The 14756-nt window shown below is 37.9% G+C and overlaps 2 protein-coding genes across 2 annotated transcripts; both read right to left on the bottom strand.

The window, feature by feature from the left end:
• Positions 1-6: 6 nt before the first annotated feature.
• On the bottom strand, positions 7-8536 carry lipib (lipase, member Ib). The gene is made up of 10 exons (XM_067378438.1): positions 8485-8536; positions 5965-6341; positions 5776-5884; positions 5588-5689; positions 2965-3054; positions 2560-2727; positions 1334-1423; positions 1141-1249; positions 869-1042; positions 7-348 (listed from the first exon to the last, which is right to left on the bottom strand). Exons 1-10 carry the CDS (start codon positions 8534-8536, stop codon positions 273-275), a joined length of 1347 nt encoding a protein of 448 aa, XP_067234539.1. The 3' UTR covers positions 7-272.
• Positions 8537-10279: 1743 nt separating this feature from the next.
• zgc:112408 (uncharacterized protein LOC550260 homolog) lies at positions 10280-13337 on the bottom strand. The gene is made up of 7 exons (XM_067377767.1): positions 12879-13337; positions 12684-12790; positions 12459-12528; positions 12277-12359; positions 11737-11940; positions 11337-11471; positions 10280-10601 (listed from the first exon to the last, which is right to left on the bottom strand). The coding sequence occupies exons 1-7, from the start codon at positions 12973-12975 to the stop codon at positions 10413-10415; spliced, it is 885 nt and encodes a 294-aa protein (XP_067233868.1). The 5' UTR covers positions 12976-13337; the 3' UTR covers positions 10280-10412.
• Positions 13338-14756: the final 1419 nt, after the last annotated feature.

Genomic DNA, 14756 nt, shown 5'->3' with positions numbered 1-14756 from the left:
ATTTTTACATTGAAATATTTGGTTTATATTGTTAATGATTAAGACAAAACTATACAGGAATGGCCATAATTTGATATTGTAAAGCAGCACTTTAATTCTTAATACTGGAGTATGTGTCTGGTATAATATCATTTTATACTAGTGCTAGTACTGCACACAAAAATCACAGTATTAATCTCACAGAAAAGGCACTAAAAGTTGTTAAACTTTTTAGACCCTCTTAAAATGTCTATTTTAGTTCAGATAGGCGTTTCGATGTGATTTTTCCAAGATTAATTACAGGGCAATGGTTTGAAAGACACCTCCGCATTCTCCTCCAAAATAATGTCATATCGACACATTAGTGGCCTGTTGGGGACAAGAGAGACATTATTAAACGCCTGTTTTTGTTCAGCATGCATCACAATCATATACTACCATTCAAAAAATTCAGATTTCTGAAGTTCTGCTATTCTGCAAGGATGCATTAAATTGATCAAAAGACAACTAAAGACATTTTTAATGTTAATTTCTGTTTAAAGTAAATTCTTTTGATGGAAAAAAATGTAAACAGCACAACTGTCTTAAAAACTGATAATAGTAAGAAATGTTTCTTCAGCACCAAATATTAGAATTATGTCTGAAGGAGCACATGACACTAAAGACTGGAGTAATGATGCTGAAAATTCAGCTTTGCAATCACAGGAATATAATTAATATTAAAATATTAAACAGCACAACACAATATTACTGCTTTTACTGTATTTTATATGCACCCTTGCTGAGCATTAGAGACTTAAAACATTTAACCAATCTTACTGACCCTAAACCTTTGAGCGGAAATGTATGGGCACTAACTCAAAAAAGCAAATGATGTGTGGTTTTTCACCTGTTCGGATTTTCCAGTGGAGTTATCCGAATACGGAGTAGCCTTATCTTGTATCGAGGTCCAATAACATTCCCAGTGACAATCCGTAAAGAGATTTTTTGAATTGGATATAGATCCTCATCAAACTGCGCCAGTAATCGAGTGGATGTATACTGCTCAAACCTCAACAGCTTACTGAGAAAAAACATACAGAATAAGCAGTACAGAATGGTAAATCAAAGTTTTAAGGAGCTGTTTTGTCTTAAATAGATTCACTACTGCAGTTTACATACTTATCTATCCGAGACTCTATTACGTTTTTTCCATTGTGCAGTCGGAGTATGACCACCCCCCACCGTAGAAACTGGTTCCAGGTTACTAGGTCCACTCTGTAGCTCGTCTCTGAAAAGAGAAGTCAGAATATTGCAAAAACTGCCTTTGAGAAAACAACTTCTGCAATGAGACATTATAGTGCTGATAACTCACTGCTGTAGGGGGGTTCTGCTGTAGTTGAGAAATATGCTCTTGTTTGCCCCAACCTCACAAGTGTATCCCTCCACTGGCTCATGTCATAACCTGAGGAAGAAGGTTATATAACGGTTAGTTCTAGTCCTCGAATCTGATTGGTTGAGCGATGTTCCAAGTGTGTTGATAGCCAAACAGCACTGTGACTTTGTATCACTCCACTTGTCTTTGTTTGGTCATTAAATCTTTGTGCAGTTTCGGGAGGTATCTTGTGTATAGAAGGTAAATTCAGACTTTTTTTCTTGCAATTTTGAGTTTATATCTCAAATTTCTGAGAAAAAAGTCAAACTTGGTTATAAATTTGGAATTGTGAGGAAAAAAAGTTGGAATTGTGAGATATAAATTCACAATTGCAAGAAAAAAGTCAGTTTGTATCTTGCAGTTCTGACTTTTTTTGTCCGAATTGTGAGATATAAACTTGCAATTGAGAGAAAAAAATTTGAATTGTTACATAATAAAACTGTTATAACTCACAATTTAGACTTTTTTTTTTTTTCTCATAATTGCAAGTTATAAACTCGAAATTGCGAAAATAAGCTCACAATTGTGATTTATGTGCCCGGTTTCATAGACAGGGTTTAGATTAAGCCAGGACTTGGCCTTAGTTCAATTAGGACATGTAAGTAGTTTTTATAAACTTGCCTTAGAAAAAAACATTATCTTCAGACAAAACAATGTCACATGTTTTAAGATCTGTCAGTGCAAGTTACTTTCAGTTAGAACAGCTCAAACATGCATTTTAGTCTAGAACTAGCTTAAGCCTTGTCTGTGAAACAAGGGGATGAAGTCTGAATTGCAATATATAAACTAATTCTGAGTGTTTTTCTGGATTCTTTCATAATTAGAAAGTTCAAAAGAACATCATTCATTTAAAATCTACTGTCACTTTTGATCAAATAATACAATCAAATAATTTCTTTTAAAAAAAGAACATCCAACCAGTTTGTTAAAAAACTGAATCATTTAGTTTGCTGCTCGGGCACAAGTGGCAGTAGATTCTGCTCTTAAGAAATGTTTTTGTTAGAGCAAAAAAAATGGAAAGATTGTTTCTAAAATATACAGTAAGTTTATCTGTATATTAATTTGTTTATCGAACCTTTGTTTAAAAGAAATATCACACTTAAAATCTTTACTCAGTACTCATATTTGCATTTAATATGGTTAATTACTAGATATATTGCTTTTACCCAGAACAGGACAGGACGCAGGCTTAAAGGTCTCGCACTGCAAACACTGGCCACTGAGGAAGTCGCTGTACGAGGAACACGGGTATGCCGTGAGGTTACAGGTGTGATTCAGAGCACACAGGTACAGGAAAACAGACCTCTGGTGATCACACACAAAATAAGATTTCCCTGTGGAGAAGAGAAGGACAGAGATTAGATCTTAGCCCTGATGCCTATTAACACAACCTTATAATGAAAATCCTATTGGGAGGATTGCATAATTTAATTATGACAGTATCTTAATTAGACAGCTAACTTTTTGCATTTTGGATTTATTTGGAGAGCATTCTATGTGAGATAAATCATCATGAGTTATTTGCATCTCAACCCTGACCTCTCCCAAATGTTATATCTTAATATACTGACCTGAGAAGATGGTCTTGGGACATCCAGGCTGATCTAATCCTCCGTTGGCATAGAAATCAATATGGCCATGGGTTCCTCTGAGGCCAAAAGCTGCCATAAGAAACAGTGTTTGAGCATGGGATTGTTAGGCTATGATTGAAATAGCATACTACTATTTTAGTATTATTAATCTCAAGCATACTGTGCACAGTGTGGAAATTATATATATTTCTGTCAAGACAACTGGGTATGATAATGTTGATATGTCTTGGTGGAATAGATTTGCTACGCTGCTGCTGCAAAGCAAGCACGGGACTTGGTACTGTCAAGACATACACGACACACTGCTGTGAGCATGCAAGACATGCTGCTGCTGTACAATATAGCGTACATGAATTACCCATAGCAGATCTATACAGGTAGAGCTGGGGAAGGTGGAGGATTTCTGAAGTGTGCTGCACTGCTATACTACTAAAGTATTTTGAAGGTTGAGCACTCAAGCTCATTGGCTACTGATACAGCAGGAACATGTTGTCCTATACTTATGTTGTCCTATGTCCTATGTTGCTGTGCCCTATGGATAACGATGTGATTACAAGCAGGTTCAGTTAAAGGACTTATTAGCCTGTGCCATCTAGAGTTATATATATATATATAATATATATATATACACAGACTATATTGCCAAAAGTTTTGGGATGCCTGCTTTTACGTGCACATGAACTTTAATGACGCCCCATTCTTAATCCGTAGGGTTTAATATGGAGTTGGCCCACCCTTTGCAGCTATAACAGCCTCAACTCTTCTGGGAAGGTTTCTTCCACAAGGTTTAGGAGTGTGTTTATGGGAATTTTTGACCATTCTTCTAGAAGCACATTTGTGTAGTCAGGCAGTGATGTTAGCGAGAAGGCCTGGCTCACAGTCTCCACTCTAATTCATCCCAAAGGTGTTCTATTGGGTTGAGGTCAGGACTCTGTGCAGGCCAGTCAAGTTCCTCCACACCAAACTTGCTCATCCATGTCTTTATGGACCTTGCTTTGTGCACTGGTGTGCAGTCAGAGTTGGAACAGGAGGGGGCTATCCCCAAACTGTTCCCACAAAGTTGGGAGCATGAAATTGTCCAAAAAGTCTTGGTATGCTGAAGCACTAAGAGTTCCTTTCAATGGAACTAAGGGGTCAAGCCCAACCCCTGAAAAACAACCCCACACCATAATCCCCCTCCACCAAACTTTACACTTGGCACAATGCAGTCAGGCAAGTACCGTTCTCCTGGCAACTACCAAACCCAGACTCGTCCATCGGTTTGCCAGACAGTGAAGCGTGATTGTCACTCCAGAGAACACGTCTCCACTGCTCTAGAGTCCAGTGGTGGCGTGCTTTACACCACTGCATCCGACACTTTGCATTGCACTTGGTGATGTAAGGCTTGGATGCAGCTCCTAGGCCATGGAAACCCATTCCCTGAAGCTCTCTACTCACTGTTCTTGAGCTAATCTGAAGGCCACACAAAGTTTGGAGGCCTGTAACTATTGACTCTGCAGAAAGTTGGCAGCTTCTGCCCACTGTGCACCTCAGCATGCGCTGACCCCGCTCTGTGATTTTACGTGGCCTACCACTTTGTGGCTGAGTTGCTGTTGTTCCCAATTGCTTCCACTTTATGATACCACTAACAGTTGACCGTGGAATATTTAGTAGTGAAGAAATTTCACGAATGGACTTATTGCTAGTGATGGCCGATTTCGAAACACTGCTTCATGAAGCTCTGAAGCTTCATGAATCTTTTTGTTTCGAATCAGTGATTCGGAGCGTGTATCAAACTACCAAAGTCACGTGAGTTTAGTAAACGAGGCTTCGTTACGTCATCACTGTTTCGAAACAGTTCGAAATTTCAATGGTTCACCGATAGAGGGCGATGATAAAGTGAGCCCATGAATCATGCAGATTCACTGAGATCTCCGCTCAGTTTTATACATTTATAGATGTTTTAATTATACATTAGAATAATTAAAATTAATAGTGGTAGTTATTAATATCTTATTGGCCTGTTTAGCTTGAGCCATGGAACAAAGAAACAAGCCTTTAAAATTGATAAAAGAACAAATATTATACAGACAATCTTTATTTAATCTTATTAGATGATTAGTTAATTCCATTTGATTGATTTTACTTTCAATAAAACTTTTGCAATACATTTGTTAAAGTGTATTTTAATGCATGTTTGGCCTGAGTTTTTGTTGCATTTGCACTGCTCTGACCACTAGGGGTCACCGTGGAGACGGGTGTCAGATTGTTTCGAAGCCTCGAATCATTACGGCACATTTGATTCAACTGCTTCAGTGTTTCATGAAGCCTCGATCTGCCCATCACTACTTATTGCACATGTGGCAACCTATCACGTTACCACGCTTAAATTCACTGAGCTCCTGAGAGCGACCCATTCTTTCACAAATGTTTGAAGAAACTGCATGCCTAGGTGCTTGATTTTATACACCTGTGGCCATGGAAGTGATTGCAACACCTGAATTCAATGATTTGGAGGGGTGTCCCAATACTTTTGGCAATATAGTGTATATATAGATATAGATATATGTAGATCTTCTTTTTTTTCCTTTGATATCATTAGCCTCAAATTTATTATACTTACAATTCATATCTGTGTGCAGCACATCTACAAACTGGGCATCTGTTGGATCAAGGCGGTCCTCAGGAGAAACACCGGCAAACATTGGCCCTGCTGGGTCTAGACCTTGAGTTGACCAGGTGAAACAAAATTTATTAGGACAAGATAAACTAACTGAAGATGTTACAACCGGTTTTGTTTCAGTGGCTCACCTGTGATTCTGCCTACTCGTCCTCCCAGCGTCGCGCCAATGAACCCGGCAATGTGTGCACCCAGGCTGACGCCAATCAGGTGGATGGAGTCAAGAGATGCTCCCTCTTTCTGATTGGAATACATTTTCACCACATTCAATAATTTGGCAGACATTACTGACCAAAGCAATTTCAGGCCACTGACCCTACCTCCATGCTCTCTATCAAGCCTGTGATGTTCTTAGCTGTTCCCCGTGTATTGGCCACGGCCGTGAAGTAATTGAGGTTGGCCGCCCCTCTGTTCCAGTCCACAACCAGGATGTTCATGTCCTTCTGTGCTGCTAACAAGTGCACAATGTGGTTGATCCAGATAGGCGGTGCCCCTGTGGGCCGATAGCCATGTATGACAAAGGTAGTGGGTCTGGTTACATCAAAAAGGGGTTCTTGAGTGAAGTTGTGGTGGGAGAGCTCCTGACCGCACTCGAGGTTCGCACGAGTGTAGAGCAGCAGCCGCACATTCAGATTGGTCCCTATAAAACACTCATGGAAATCCAGATCGGTGAAGTTGTCACACTCACTGTCCTCACCTGTCAACAAAAGACACTGGCTTAATGGTCTGTGTTTTACTTGTGTGAAAGAGATAAAGATGTTAATTATTGAACCAATTAATTGTTATGACCTTTTTGTTTCTAGCTAATTTTGTGTTTGGGTTGACAGCACAGCAGTGTTGTTAACATAACTATTAAAAATTGTTGAAATTGAAATCGTCAGTCATTGGAATGAAGCTGAAATAAAATAAAATATGAATATTAACTGAAAAACATAAACTTAAACGAAAATTTGAAATGTTGCTTTGGCAGCTAAGTACTCAAATTACTAAAAACTAAAATAAAAATGAAACTTAAAGTGAAAATTGTAACAAAAGTTTAAAATAATAAATGTTATACTATATTAATAGTCAAACTAAAATAACACTCCGACAGACAGAAGATCTATATACCATGTGGCAATTACTTTAAAGAAATATTGTAAAAGCACACATTTCAAGCAAAACATTACACAAAAAGAAGCTTGTTAGGTTTCAAATTATACAATAGATTCATTTTATTCAAAATAAAGACAAAGTATTTGGACACTTTCTAAAGCTGCAGTCACACTAGACTGCAATTCAATAAGCTGAGACAATTTAATGGGTATTCAGTGGCCGTTTAGAAATTACAGAAAATAATTTTGCATCTTAATAATGAAAATGTTAAAAAATGTCTTTTAAATTACATATCACAAAATATTTACAAAGCTAAAATGTTCAAATTTAACATTTTCCTTCATTTGTTGTCAGTTAACCATAGGTTAGCAAGCTAACAGCTTGGCTCACTAGCTTAGCATAGTGCTAGTTGGCTCTTTTGATCAGCTAGAACAAATTATCTGCATAAGTTTTTGATCAGACATTGAGGAGATTTTTAGAATGTGAAGAAGAAAAAGTATTTAAAAAAATGAAGTACGTTCTGAGAATAATGTAGCATCCTTTGTTTGCACGTGCCATTTGTTTTAATATTCTGGTAAGTAAAGCATTGAAATTCATCCATACGATGTCTGTGTTTCCTTGAGTTTTCCTTTGAGTTTCCTGTGATTCCTTGAGTTTCAACATAAAATCTAGTTGATCATTTAAACATATTCTCTGTTCTGCTCTTCTAGAAATGGGTAATAATAATTAATTTTATTCTGTACATTAGAATATTCACAAAAGTCAGTCATCGCTGTTCTCGCCCTCTCTTGTTCTTTCCTGAAACTGACACAGACTGATCCACAAGTGAAGTAAGCCTGGATTTTAGCGACCCACTTCCTTTTCAGCTTGCTCTGCATAATCTCCCCTAAACATCCAATTTTCATGCTTGCATTTTTCTTTATCAATCTGCACGACATCTTTCTGGTCATCTTGCAGATAATATGATGTGTCCACATGTAACCTCTCAGGATGTACATGTATATTTCCGACCCTAGAGGTCAGCTGCTCTGTAATTAGCGCACACGTAAGTCACAATTGGATCATGCTTCTATAAAAAAGCAGATCATCCACCTATCCTTCCACATGTTTCTCTGCCCCCTCCCCTTCTCCAATAGACAGATCTGAGATTATTACAGGTGTCAGTCACATGAGCTAGATTGTTGTATTTAACCCTCTTTCATGCTGATCTGCTATTTCTGTTATTTAGAGTTACTGACTGCACACATCACTGAAATAACATTGGTAAATATAGGCTTCAAATGAATCCTCAAGTCCTGAGATTCCTATAGAGACCAAAAACACCATAGTTGCTCTATGCATTTTTGCACATTTTATGCCTGAGGTCTGAGACCTCCAGCTTAATTCATGGGGGACCGTTAAAGTGTCTTAAAATAGCTGAAATTTTAATCAGTTCTCGTAAGACCTTAGAAAAAGACTTCAAGTATCCACCAAAATATCCTTTTAGCTATTAAACATTTTTCAGACCCCAGACGCAACATGAAGAGTGTGCCCTTGCTGAAGCTCTCCACACAGTTGAATAGAAGACATGCAAAATGTTAAATCAGAAATGAAAAACACCCAAGGTGAAGTATGTCTTGACTAAACTTTTCATAAAGAAATAGCTAAATCTTACTCAAAACTAATTTTCCAAGTTCCCAATAAAAGTCAGTGGATCAGACGTTTAACCAAATGAAATCTGGATAAAGTCCTGTCTTGTCTCTTACCTGTACAAAGTATAAAGATGCTCACCAAAATCAGGAAACGGCACATTGACATCCTTACCACAAGACGTGAGAGGGGTAGACACAAGGAAAATCAAGAAGACTAAGAAACAATATTAGAGAATCTATAGTAAAGAAAAGACCTCGTGGAGGAGGGGCTGTGGGCGGGGCGAAGGAGATTGGACGAGATCACACATGCTCACCCTGTGGTTAGTGTCACAATGTGGTAAGTCAGCAGGCCAGCTTAGGACTTCCAGAAGTGTACAGAAACATTTAGTGATGACTGAACCTAAATCCAAACCTGCATGACCTTCTTTTGTAGAATACAGAAGATATTTTGAAGAATGTCTTGGTGGGTTTTTTTGTTTGTTTTTTGTCAATACAATGAAAGTCATTGGGATCTAATGTTGTTTGAGCTTCCATGTTCTTCAAAATATCTTCTCTTGTGTTCCGCAGAAGAAAGTCATATAGGTTTGAAATGACATGAGGTGGAGTAAATGATAATATTTAAATTTGTGGGTTAACAATCCCTTTAAATATTTTTGACACCTCCAGTTAATTTTTTTTTTTTTTCTAAGGTCAGGCTTATTCTGCCCTCCAGTTGTTTTGTTCTGCATTAAAGGTCACAATTAATGGAGTGGATCTCCTTCCAAACTCTAGTAAAAGAGCCACATCAGCAAAGATATTCATAGTACATCAAGCACAAGCTGTGGCTTACCAAAATATACCGTGTCAGCAAATACACGCATGTAATTTTCATGGCTTGGAGACAGCAGAAATGAGAGCATGATGACAGTGTGTCTTCGGGGTTCAGGGTCAGGACAGAAGCTGCTTTCCTCTTTGTGAGGTTGAAACAGATTAGATGGCAGATTACAGTAACTCTACTAAACTGTCCACCCATTCCTGCATCTTATAGTCAATCTTATTAAGGAGCACACTGATCAGGGCTCATTGTACCATTTTTTTCTGCATCAGGCCGACAGATTAACCGTAAGTCTGCTCTCATGACAGTGTTAAGAGTTTAAAGAGTCATACTGTCATGTATCTACAGTGAAGCCAGGTTATCCTGGTATATTTTTCAGTTGATATGATAAATCGTGTAGATTTAGCAATATGGCGGGTGTATGATGGATATTACGATGTTATGATGAACTATATGCCTTTCTCCACTGATGTTCTGAGTTGTTCAATGCATTTGTAAGGATACTGATTGTTAGAAGGCAGCTGTCTGACATGGAGAACAGGAACATGGTTTGCGTAGCACTAGCAAAGCATTATTAGCTGTTTGATAACATAGTCACGCAAAAGACTAATCATATTAACCACCGTTATGTGTCCGATATTATAAAGAGCGATACCATTGTGCAGCGTTTACCTCAGTAAGCTGACCGAGTGGATCTCTGAGCTTGTGTGAGTGGAGGCGGGGCTATTTTGCATATTTATTGATCCCTGTATATTAAATGAGGCAAGGGTGTAGAGTTACATTCAAGCTTTAAGGCATGAAGAATTTTTTTTCACAGGAAAAAAATGTTATATGTCGTTAAAATGTAATTTCAGTGTTCGAAGTTGAGAATTATAGACTACAGGTGGACTTTAACATAGGCTACAGGCATACACAATGATATTTACATCATTTTTATTCTTATACTTAAAATATTACTTTAATACAATATAATCCAAGAAGCCTAGAATACAAGAACTTAGTTATAATATTTGATATACTTAATAATGCAAAAGAACATTCTGAACAATTTAATTTTTAAATGTTTTTTCATCAGAGTGTAGGACACATGAAATATTTGATGCAAAGTTCAAATCATCTATAATATACACAGAATGTTTTAACCTATAGTTAAAGCAATGAGTGTTTAAGAGATGACATATCTAGAGATATTTGAACATATTTATTGATATATTCCTAATATATGAGGTCACCTTCTCATGAAACCAGAGATGAGATCTATAGGAAGAGGAAAAACAATAGTAGAGTTCTTTTCCGAGGCGATCTCAGTCAGTGTCTGCATGTAGCGCAGCTGAAGTGCTGACGGAGACTCTGACAACACATTTGCCGCCTCCTTCAGAGCACGTGAGGCTTTCATTTCTCCCTCTGCTGCGATCACCTGTTCAGTATAGAACACACTTAAATATGCTAATTTTACAAAAGCATCACTTTAATGGACAATCATTGTACCAGGAATTCATTCTTCATATAAACACAATCCCAATTCACAGTCTTGCTCTGTCACACACCTTTAATTACTCGGAAATTTCCATTGAGCAAATCCAGTTTGTTTTTCCACTGCATAGTGTGAGGACATAAAGGCTCAGCTTTCCAGTCAACAATACAACTCACATTATAATAGTGTTCACTGAAAGACAAACACTTCTCTGAACTAGTGTATGGATGGTTAAATTAATGGGAAAAAAATGGATGAATGGCAAATAAATGAATAAACAATCTTTGAAAGTTTACTTTCCATGTAGGTCATTGATTTACCTATTTAAACACTGTATACAAACATCTAGCAGATTCTGTGAGTGCTCAATCATCACAAATAGCAATAAAATCAGGTTAATGCCTTGACCTGTAAGTGCTTTACTGGTCTGCAGGTCTTGTTTTGGAAATTGATTGGCTTAAGGGGGTTACAGGTCATCTACACCCCTGACCGACTGTGTGTGAGGGGCTGCAGGTGTTCATCCACCAATCAGAGAACACCGTGTCTCGCCAGACAGACACAAAACACAAAGCTGCAAAGCTGATAAGACTAAACTTGGCAGGCACGGCAGAACAGACAGTATAACATGTGTTTGTGGGTGTGAAGCATGTAGCAGTCTTTCAGTGCTCAGACACCCACCTTGGCCCGGGCATCTCTGGTGGCCTCTGCTTCAGCTGCCATGGCTCTCTGCAAAGAGGTGGGCAGTTTGACATCTTTAAGCTCGACCCGTTCCACTTTGATACCCCAGTTCTTGGAAGCAGCATACAGCACAGCCTGTCAGGCAAAATATGATAACACAATGAACAATCTAAAGCATTTATGTGCTCCTATCCAGAAGAAAATGTTGACTCTGGAGGAAATATCCTTAATAAACTAAAGGTTCCCCAAAGAACCTTTCATTGAAAAGAACACCGTTTTAACGTAATGTTAACGTTTCTTCATGGAACCATAGATGCCAATAAAGAACCTTTATTTTAGGAGTAACCTAAAACAGGTACAACTAAAGCTTCAGAGGTGTTTACAGGAAGGGTTATCTTACCTCCATCTGATCTGACATCTCCTCACGGTCTTTTAAGATGTCTGCCAGGCTTTTAGTTCCCAGCATGTTTCGTAACGTAGTCTGTGCAAGCATCTTCGTGGCATGATTAGCATTCTCCACTTTGGTAATGGAGACTGTGGGGTTAAAGATGCGATAGTAGACCACCGCATCCACCATGATAGTCACAGAGTCTTTGGTCAGCACCTGAGAAGAAATGTCGAAAATGTAACGCCTCCTGTTTGAACCACCTGCTCTAAGTGGGACTCGAACTCGGGTCCGCTGGCCTGGGAGTCGGGCTCTCTAACAAGGAGGGTAAAGACCGCAATCTCTAGTGTTAGTTGCTAGAGCGCCTCTTGAGATCATGGGAGTGAGGTTTACACGCACAGCTATACCGGCCTATGTCCGTTACACATTACATAACAACACAATACTCTTAAATAAAGATTATATTAAACACATAACCTTGAATATTAATTTAAATGTTAGCTATTTAGATAGCAATACAGGTTTAGACATTTTTGATTCAAACGAATCACTCACCTCTTGAGGAGGGATGTCAAAAGACACTGTCCTCAAGTCAACCTTCCGAAATGTGTCCACACATGGAATAATCCAGAATAAACCTTTAAAAACAATCGAGATGAAGTACTGCTTGTTGCAACTGCAATAAGAAAACTATGTTTAACAAATTATTCATGATTTTAAGAATGGTTATTACTAACCAGGTCCTTTAGCACCGCCAAGGAGTCGTCCCAAACGAAAAATAACTGCTCGTTCATATTCCTGGACAATCTTTTAACAAGATGAAATTTGAGGAATTTATATAGCAATGAAATTGATACGTGATGATCTACAATACCTTAATGTTAATGTCAGATTTTATTCTCTGATTCAGTAAAATAAAATTTAAGTAATATTTTTTTTAATATAATTTAAGTAGGTCTTACCTTCATACAAAACCACACCGAGACAGGAAAAGTAAGAAAGACAAAGATGAAGGAGAAGAAAGTCAGGAGGTATCCACAGAACCCAGAGTTACTGGATTTATCACCATCTGATTAAATCCAAGGTAAAAAGTTAGTCTCAATGACATCAAAATTATCTGAATAAATATATGATTAAAAAAAAAAAGCTTAGCAAACCTGACTGGAGTATGACATTTGTATCACTCTCTTCATTTGCTACAGGTTCAATTTTGTTGCAGGACACCTCACTCGGAGAAGACAGCATTATAGACATGGTTAGCAGTTTTTGTTTCTGTAGGACTGTTGAAATGTACTTTGAGTGAGAAAAGGTGAATTAAATACGCTCTCTTTTTCCATTACCGCCCATTTTCACACACAACAAAACATGGAACTTTGCATTTCATGTCACTAAGCAACAAAACTGAGCTCATGTTAAACCTGAAAGTCAATTACTCGTTTGCTTATTCTTCCTTGAATGAGGCCTTATCAAATATCATCATATATTATCTCTTTGTTTACACTGAACAGATGTTTTGTTTTTCTTCTTGTTCAGATGCAGAGAGTATTTGAGAATGTGAGGTCTAAATTAAGTAATTTAATATCTCTCTTTTTGTCTGTCTTTATTATAATATCTTTAAGTAATACCATTCAACATGATTTTCTAATTCAGTGTTCTTTAATGTTCTTTTTTTTTTAGTTTTCTAAATTCTTAATGTTTTCTCTTAGATATGAGAAGAGGACTGTGTCCAAAATAATCTAAAACAATAAGATTTTACAGATTGTAGTATTGTTTCAGTTGCTATCTGAATGCAATATGCTATATAAGTTTAAGCTTTTTATTAAAGAATAAATTAATTAGTCCAGTTAATTTCCATTCTAAGACATTCTCTCGTTATTACAAAGACTATAGAATAACACAAGACGTGTCACTCGTATTTTTTTGAATGGGAGAAAGTGTAACGCGCAATATGGCGGAATAACGCTGCGTTCACGTTACCTCGTATTTACCGGAATCTTGAAATGACAACACGTGACGTTATATTCGATTCGGAGCTGTTCACGTCCTTTTGGTCCTTGGTGCGTTCAAGTCATGTAGGAAAGATCGTATTTACGAGCAGAACCGACATGAACGCCACCACAATGTCGTAAATACCAGTGGGAAGCTCGTAATTTTCTTTAAGCTCCGATCTGTACGAGTTGGGGGCGTGTCAGTCAGAAACATGGCGAAATACCACAATACAGTGACAGGTTTTTCTATTTACAACGAAGTAAGCGGATTCCCAGCAAAAAATACGATAGCATTACAATATAAAAATGAAATATGTAACAATATTTTTTTACAATGGCTTCATAAATTAATTAAAAACATAAAAAAGCAACATGCAACTAATTCACATTATTTGCTCTCCATTTTCTAGAAGCAGAAGTGTTGTTATTTTGTGTAATTAATTTAGAGAAGGCACACCGCCATCATACTCCGACGAAAGTGACTTGAACACACCTACCGTCGTATACACGACTTCCCACCTCGTAAATACGAACTTCCCAGGAGGACTTGAACGCACCACAAGACTTATGCGTTTCCATGGCAGCACTATCAACGCCTAAATGAATCTACAGCTGTCAGGTGGTACAGCGCGGCCACGTGGTATATCTGGGAGCTTTCAGAAAACTCCCAGCTTACAAGCTGTAATTACGAGCTCCTCGAGGACGTGAACGCTTTTTACAAACTAGAATCTCGTAACTACAGGAATTACGAGGCCACGTGAACGCACCTTAAGTCCCGTATTCTAAATAAGAGCCAATCGCCGACTGGCAAAGTCATCGCGTCACTTCAGCGGCCGTTAGAATCACCGGTTTCTATAGAAACAGTCAGACGCGCGCCTCCAGAGATTTGAATTTAGGTCTGCGCATGCGCATAAAATATTTTTTTTGTCATGATTCGAGCGTTTAGAAACTAAATTTATGAGCCGGTTGTTGTTAGATTTCATTGGTGATTTGAAATATGAAATTTAATCGTAAGGTTGGCGAACAGTTTTGGAGAATTTGATGTTT

Source organism: Chanodichthys erythropterus, chromosome 23 (genome assembly GCF_024489055.1).
Source record: "Chanodichthys erythropterus isolate Z2021 chromosome 23, ASM2448905v1, whole genome shotgun sequence".
NCBI lineage: Eukaryota > Metazoa > Chordata > Actinopteri > Cypriniformes > Xenocyprididae > Chanodichthys > Chanodichthys erythropterus.
Note: the sequence above shows the minus strand (reverse complement) of the source record. Positions and strands in the feature narration are given on the sequence as shown.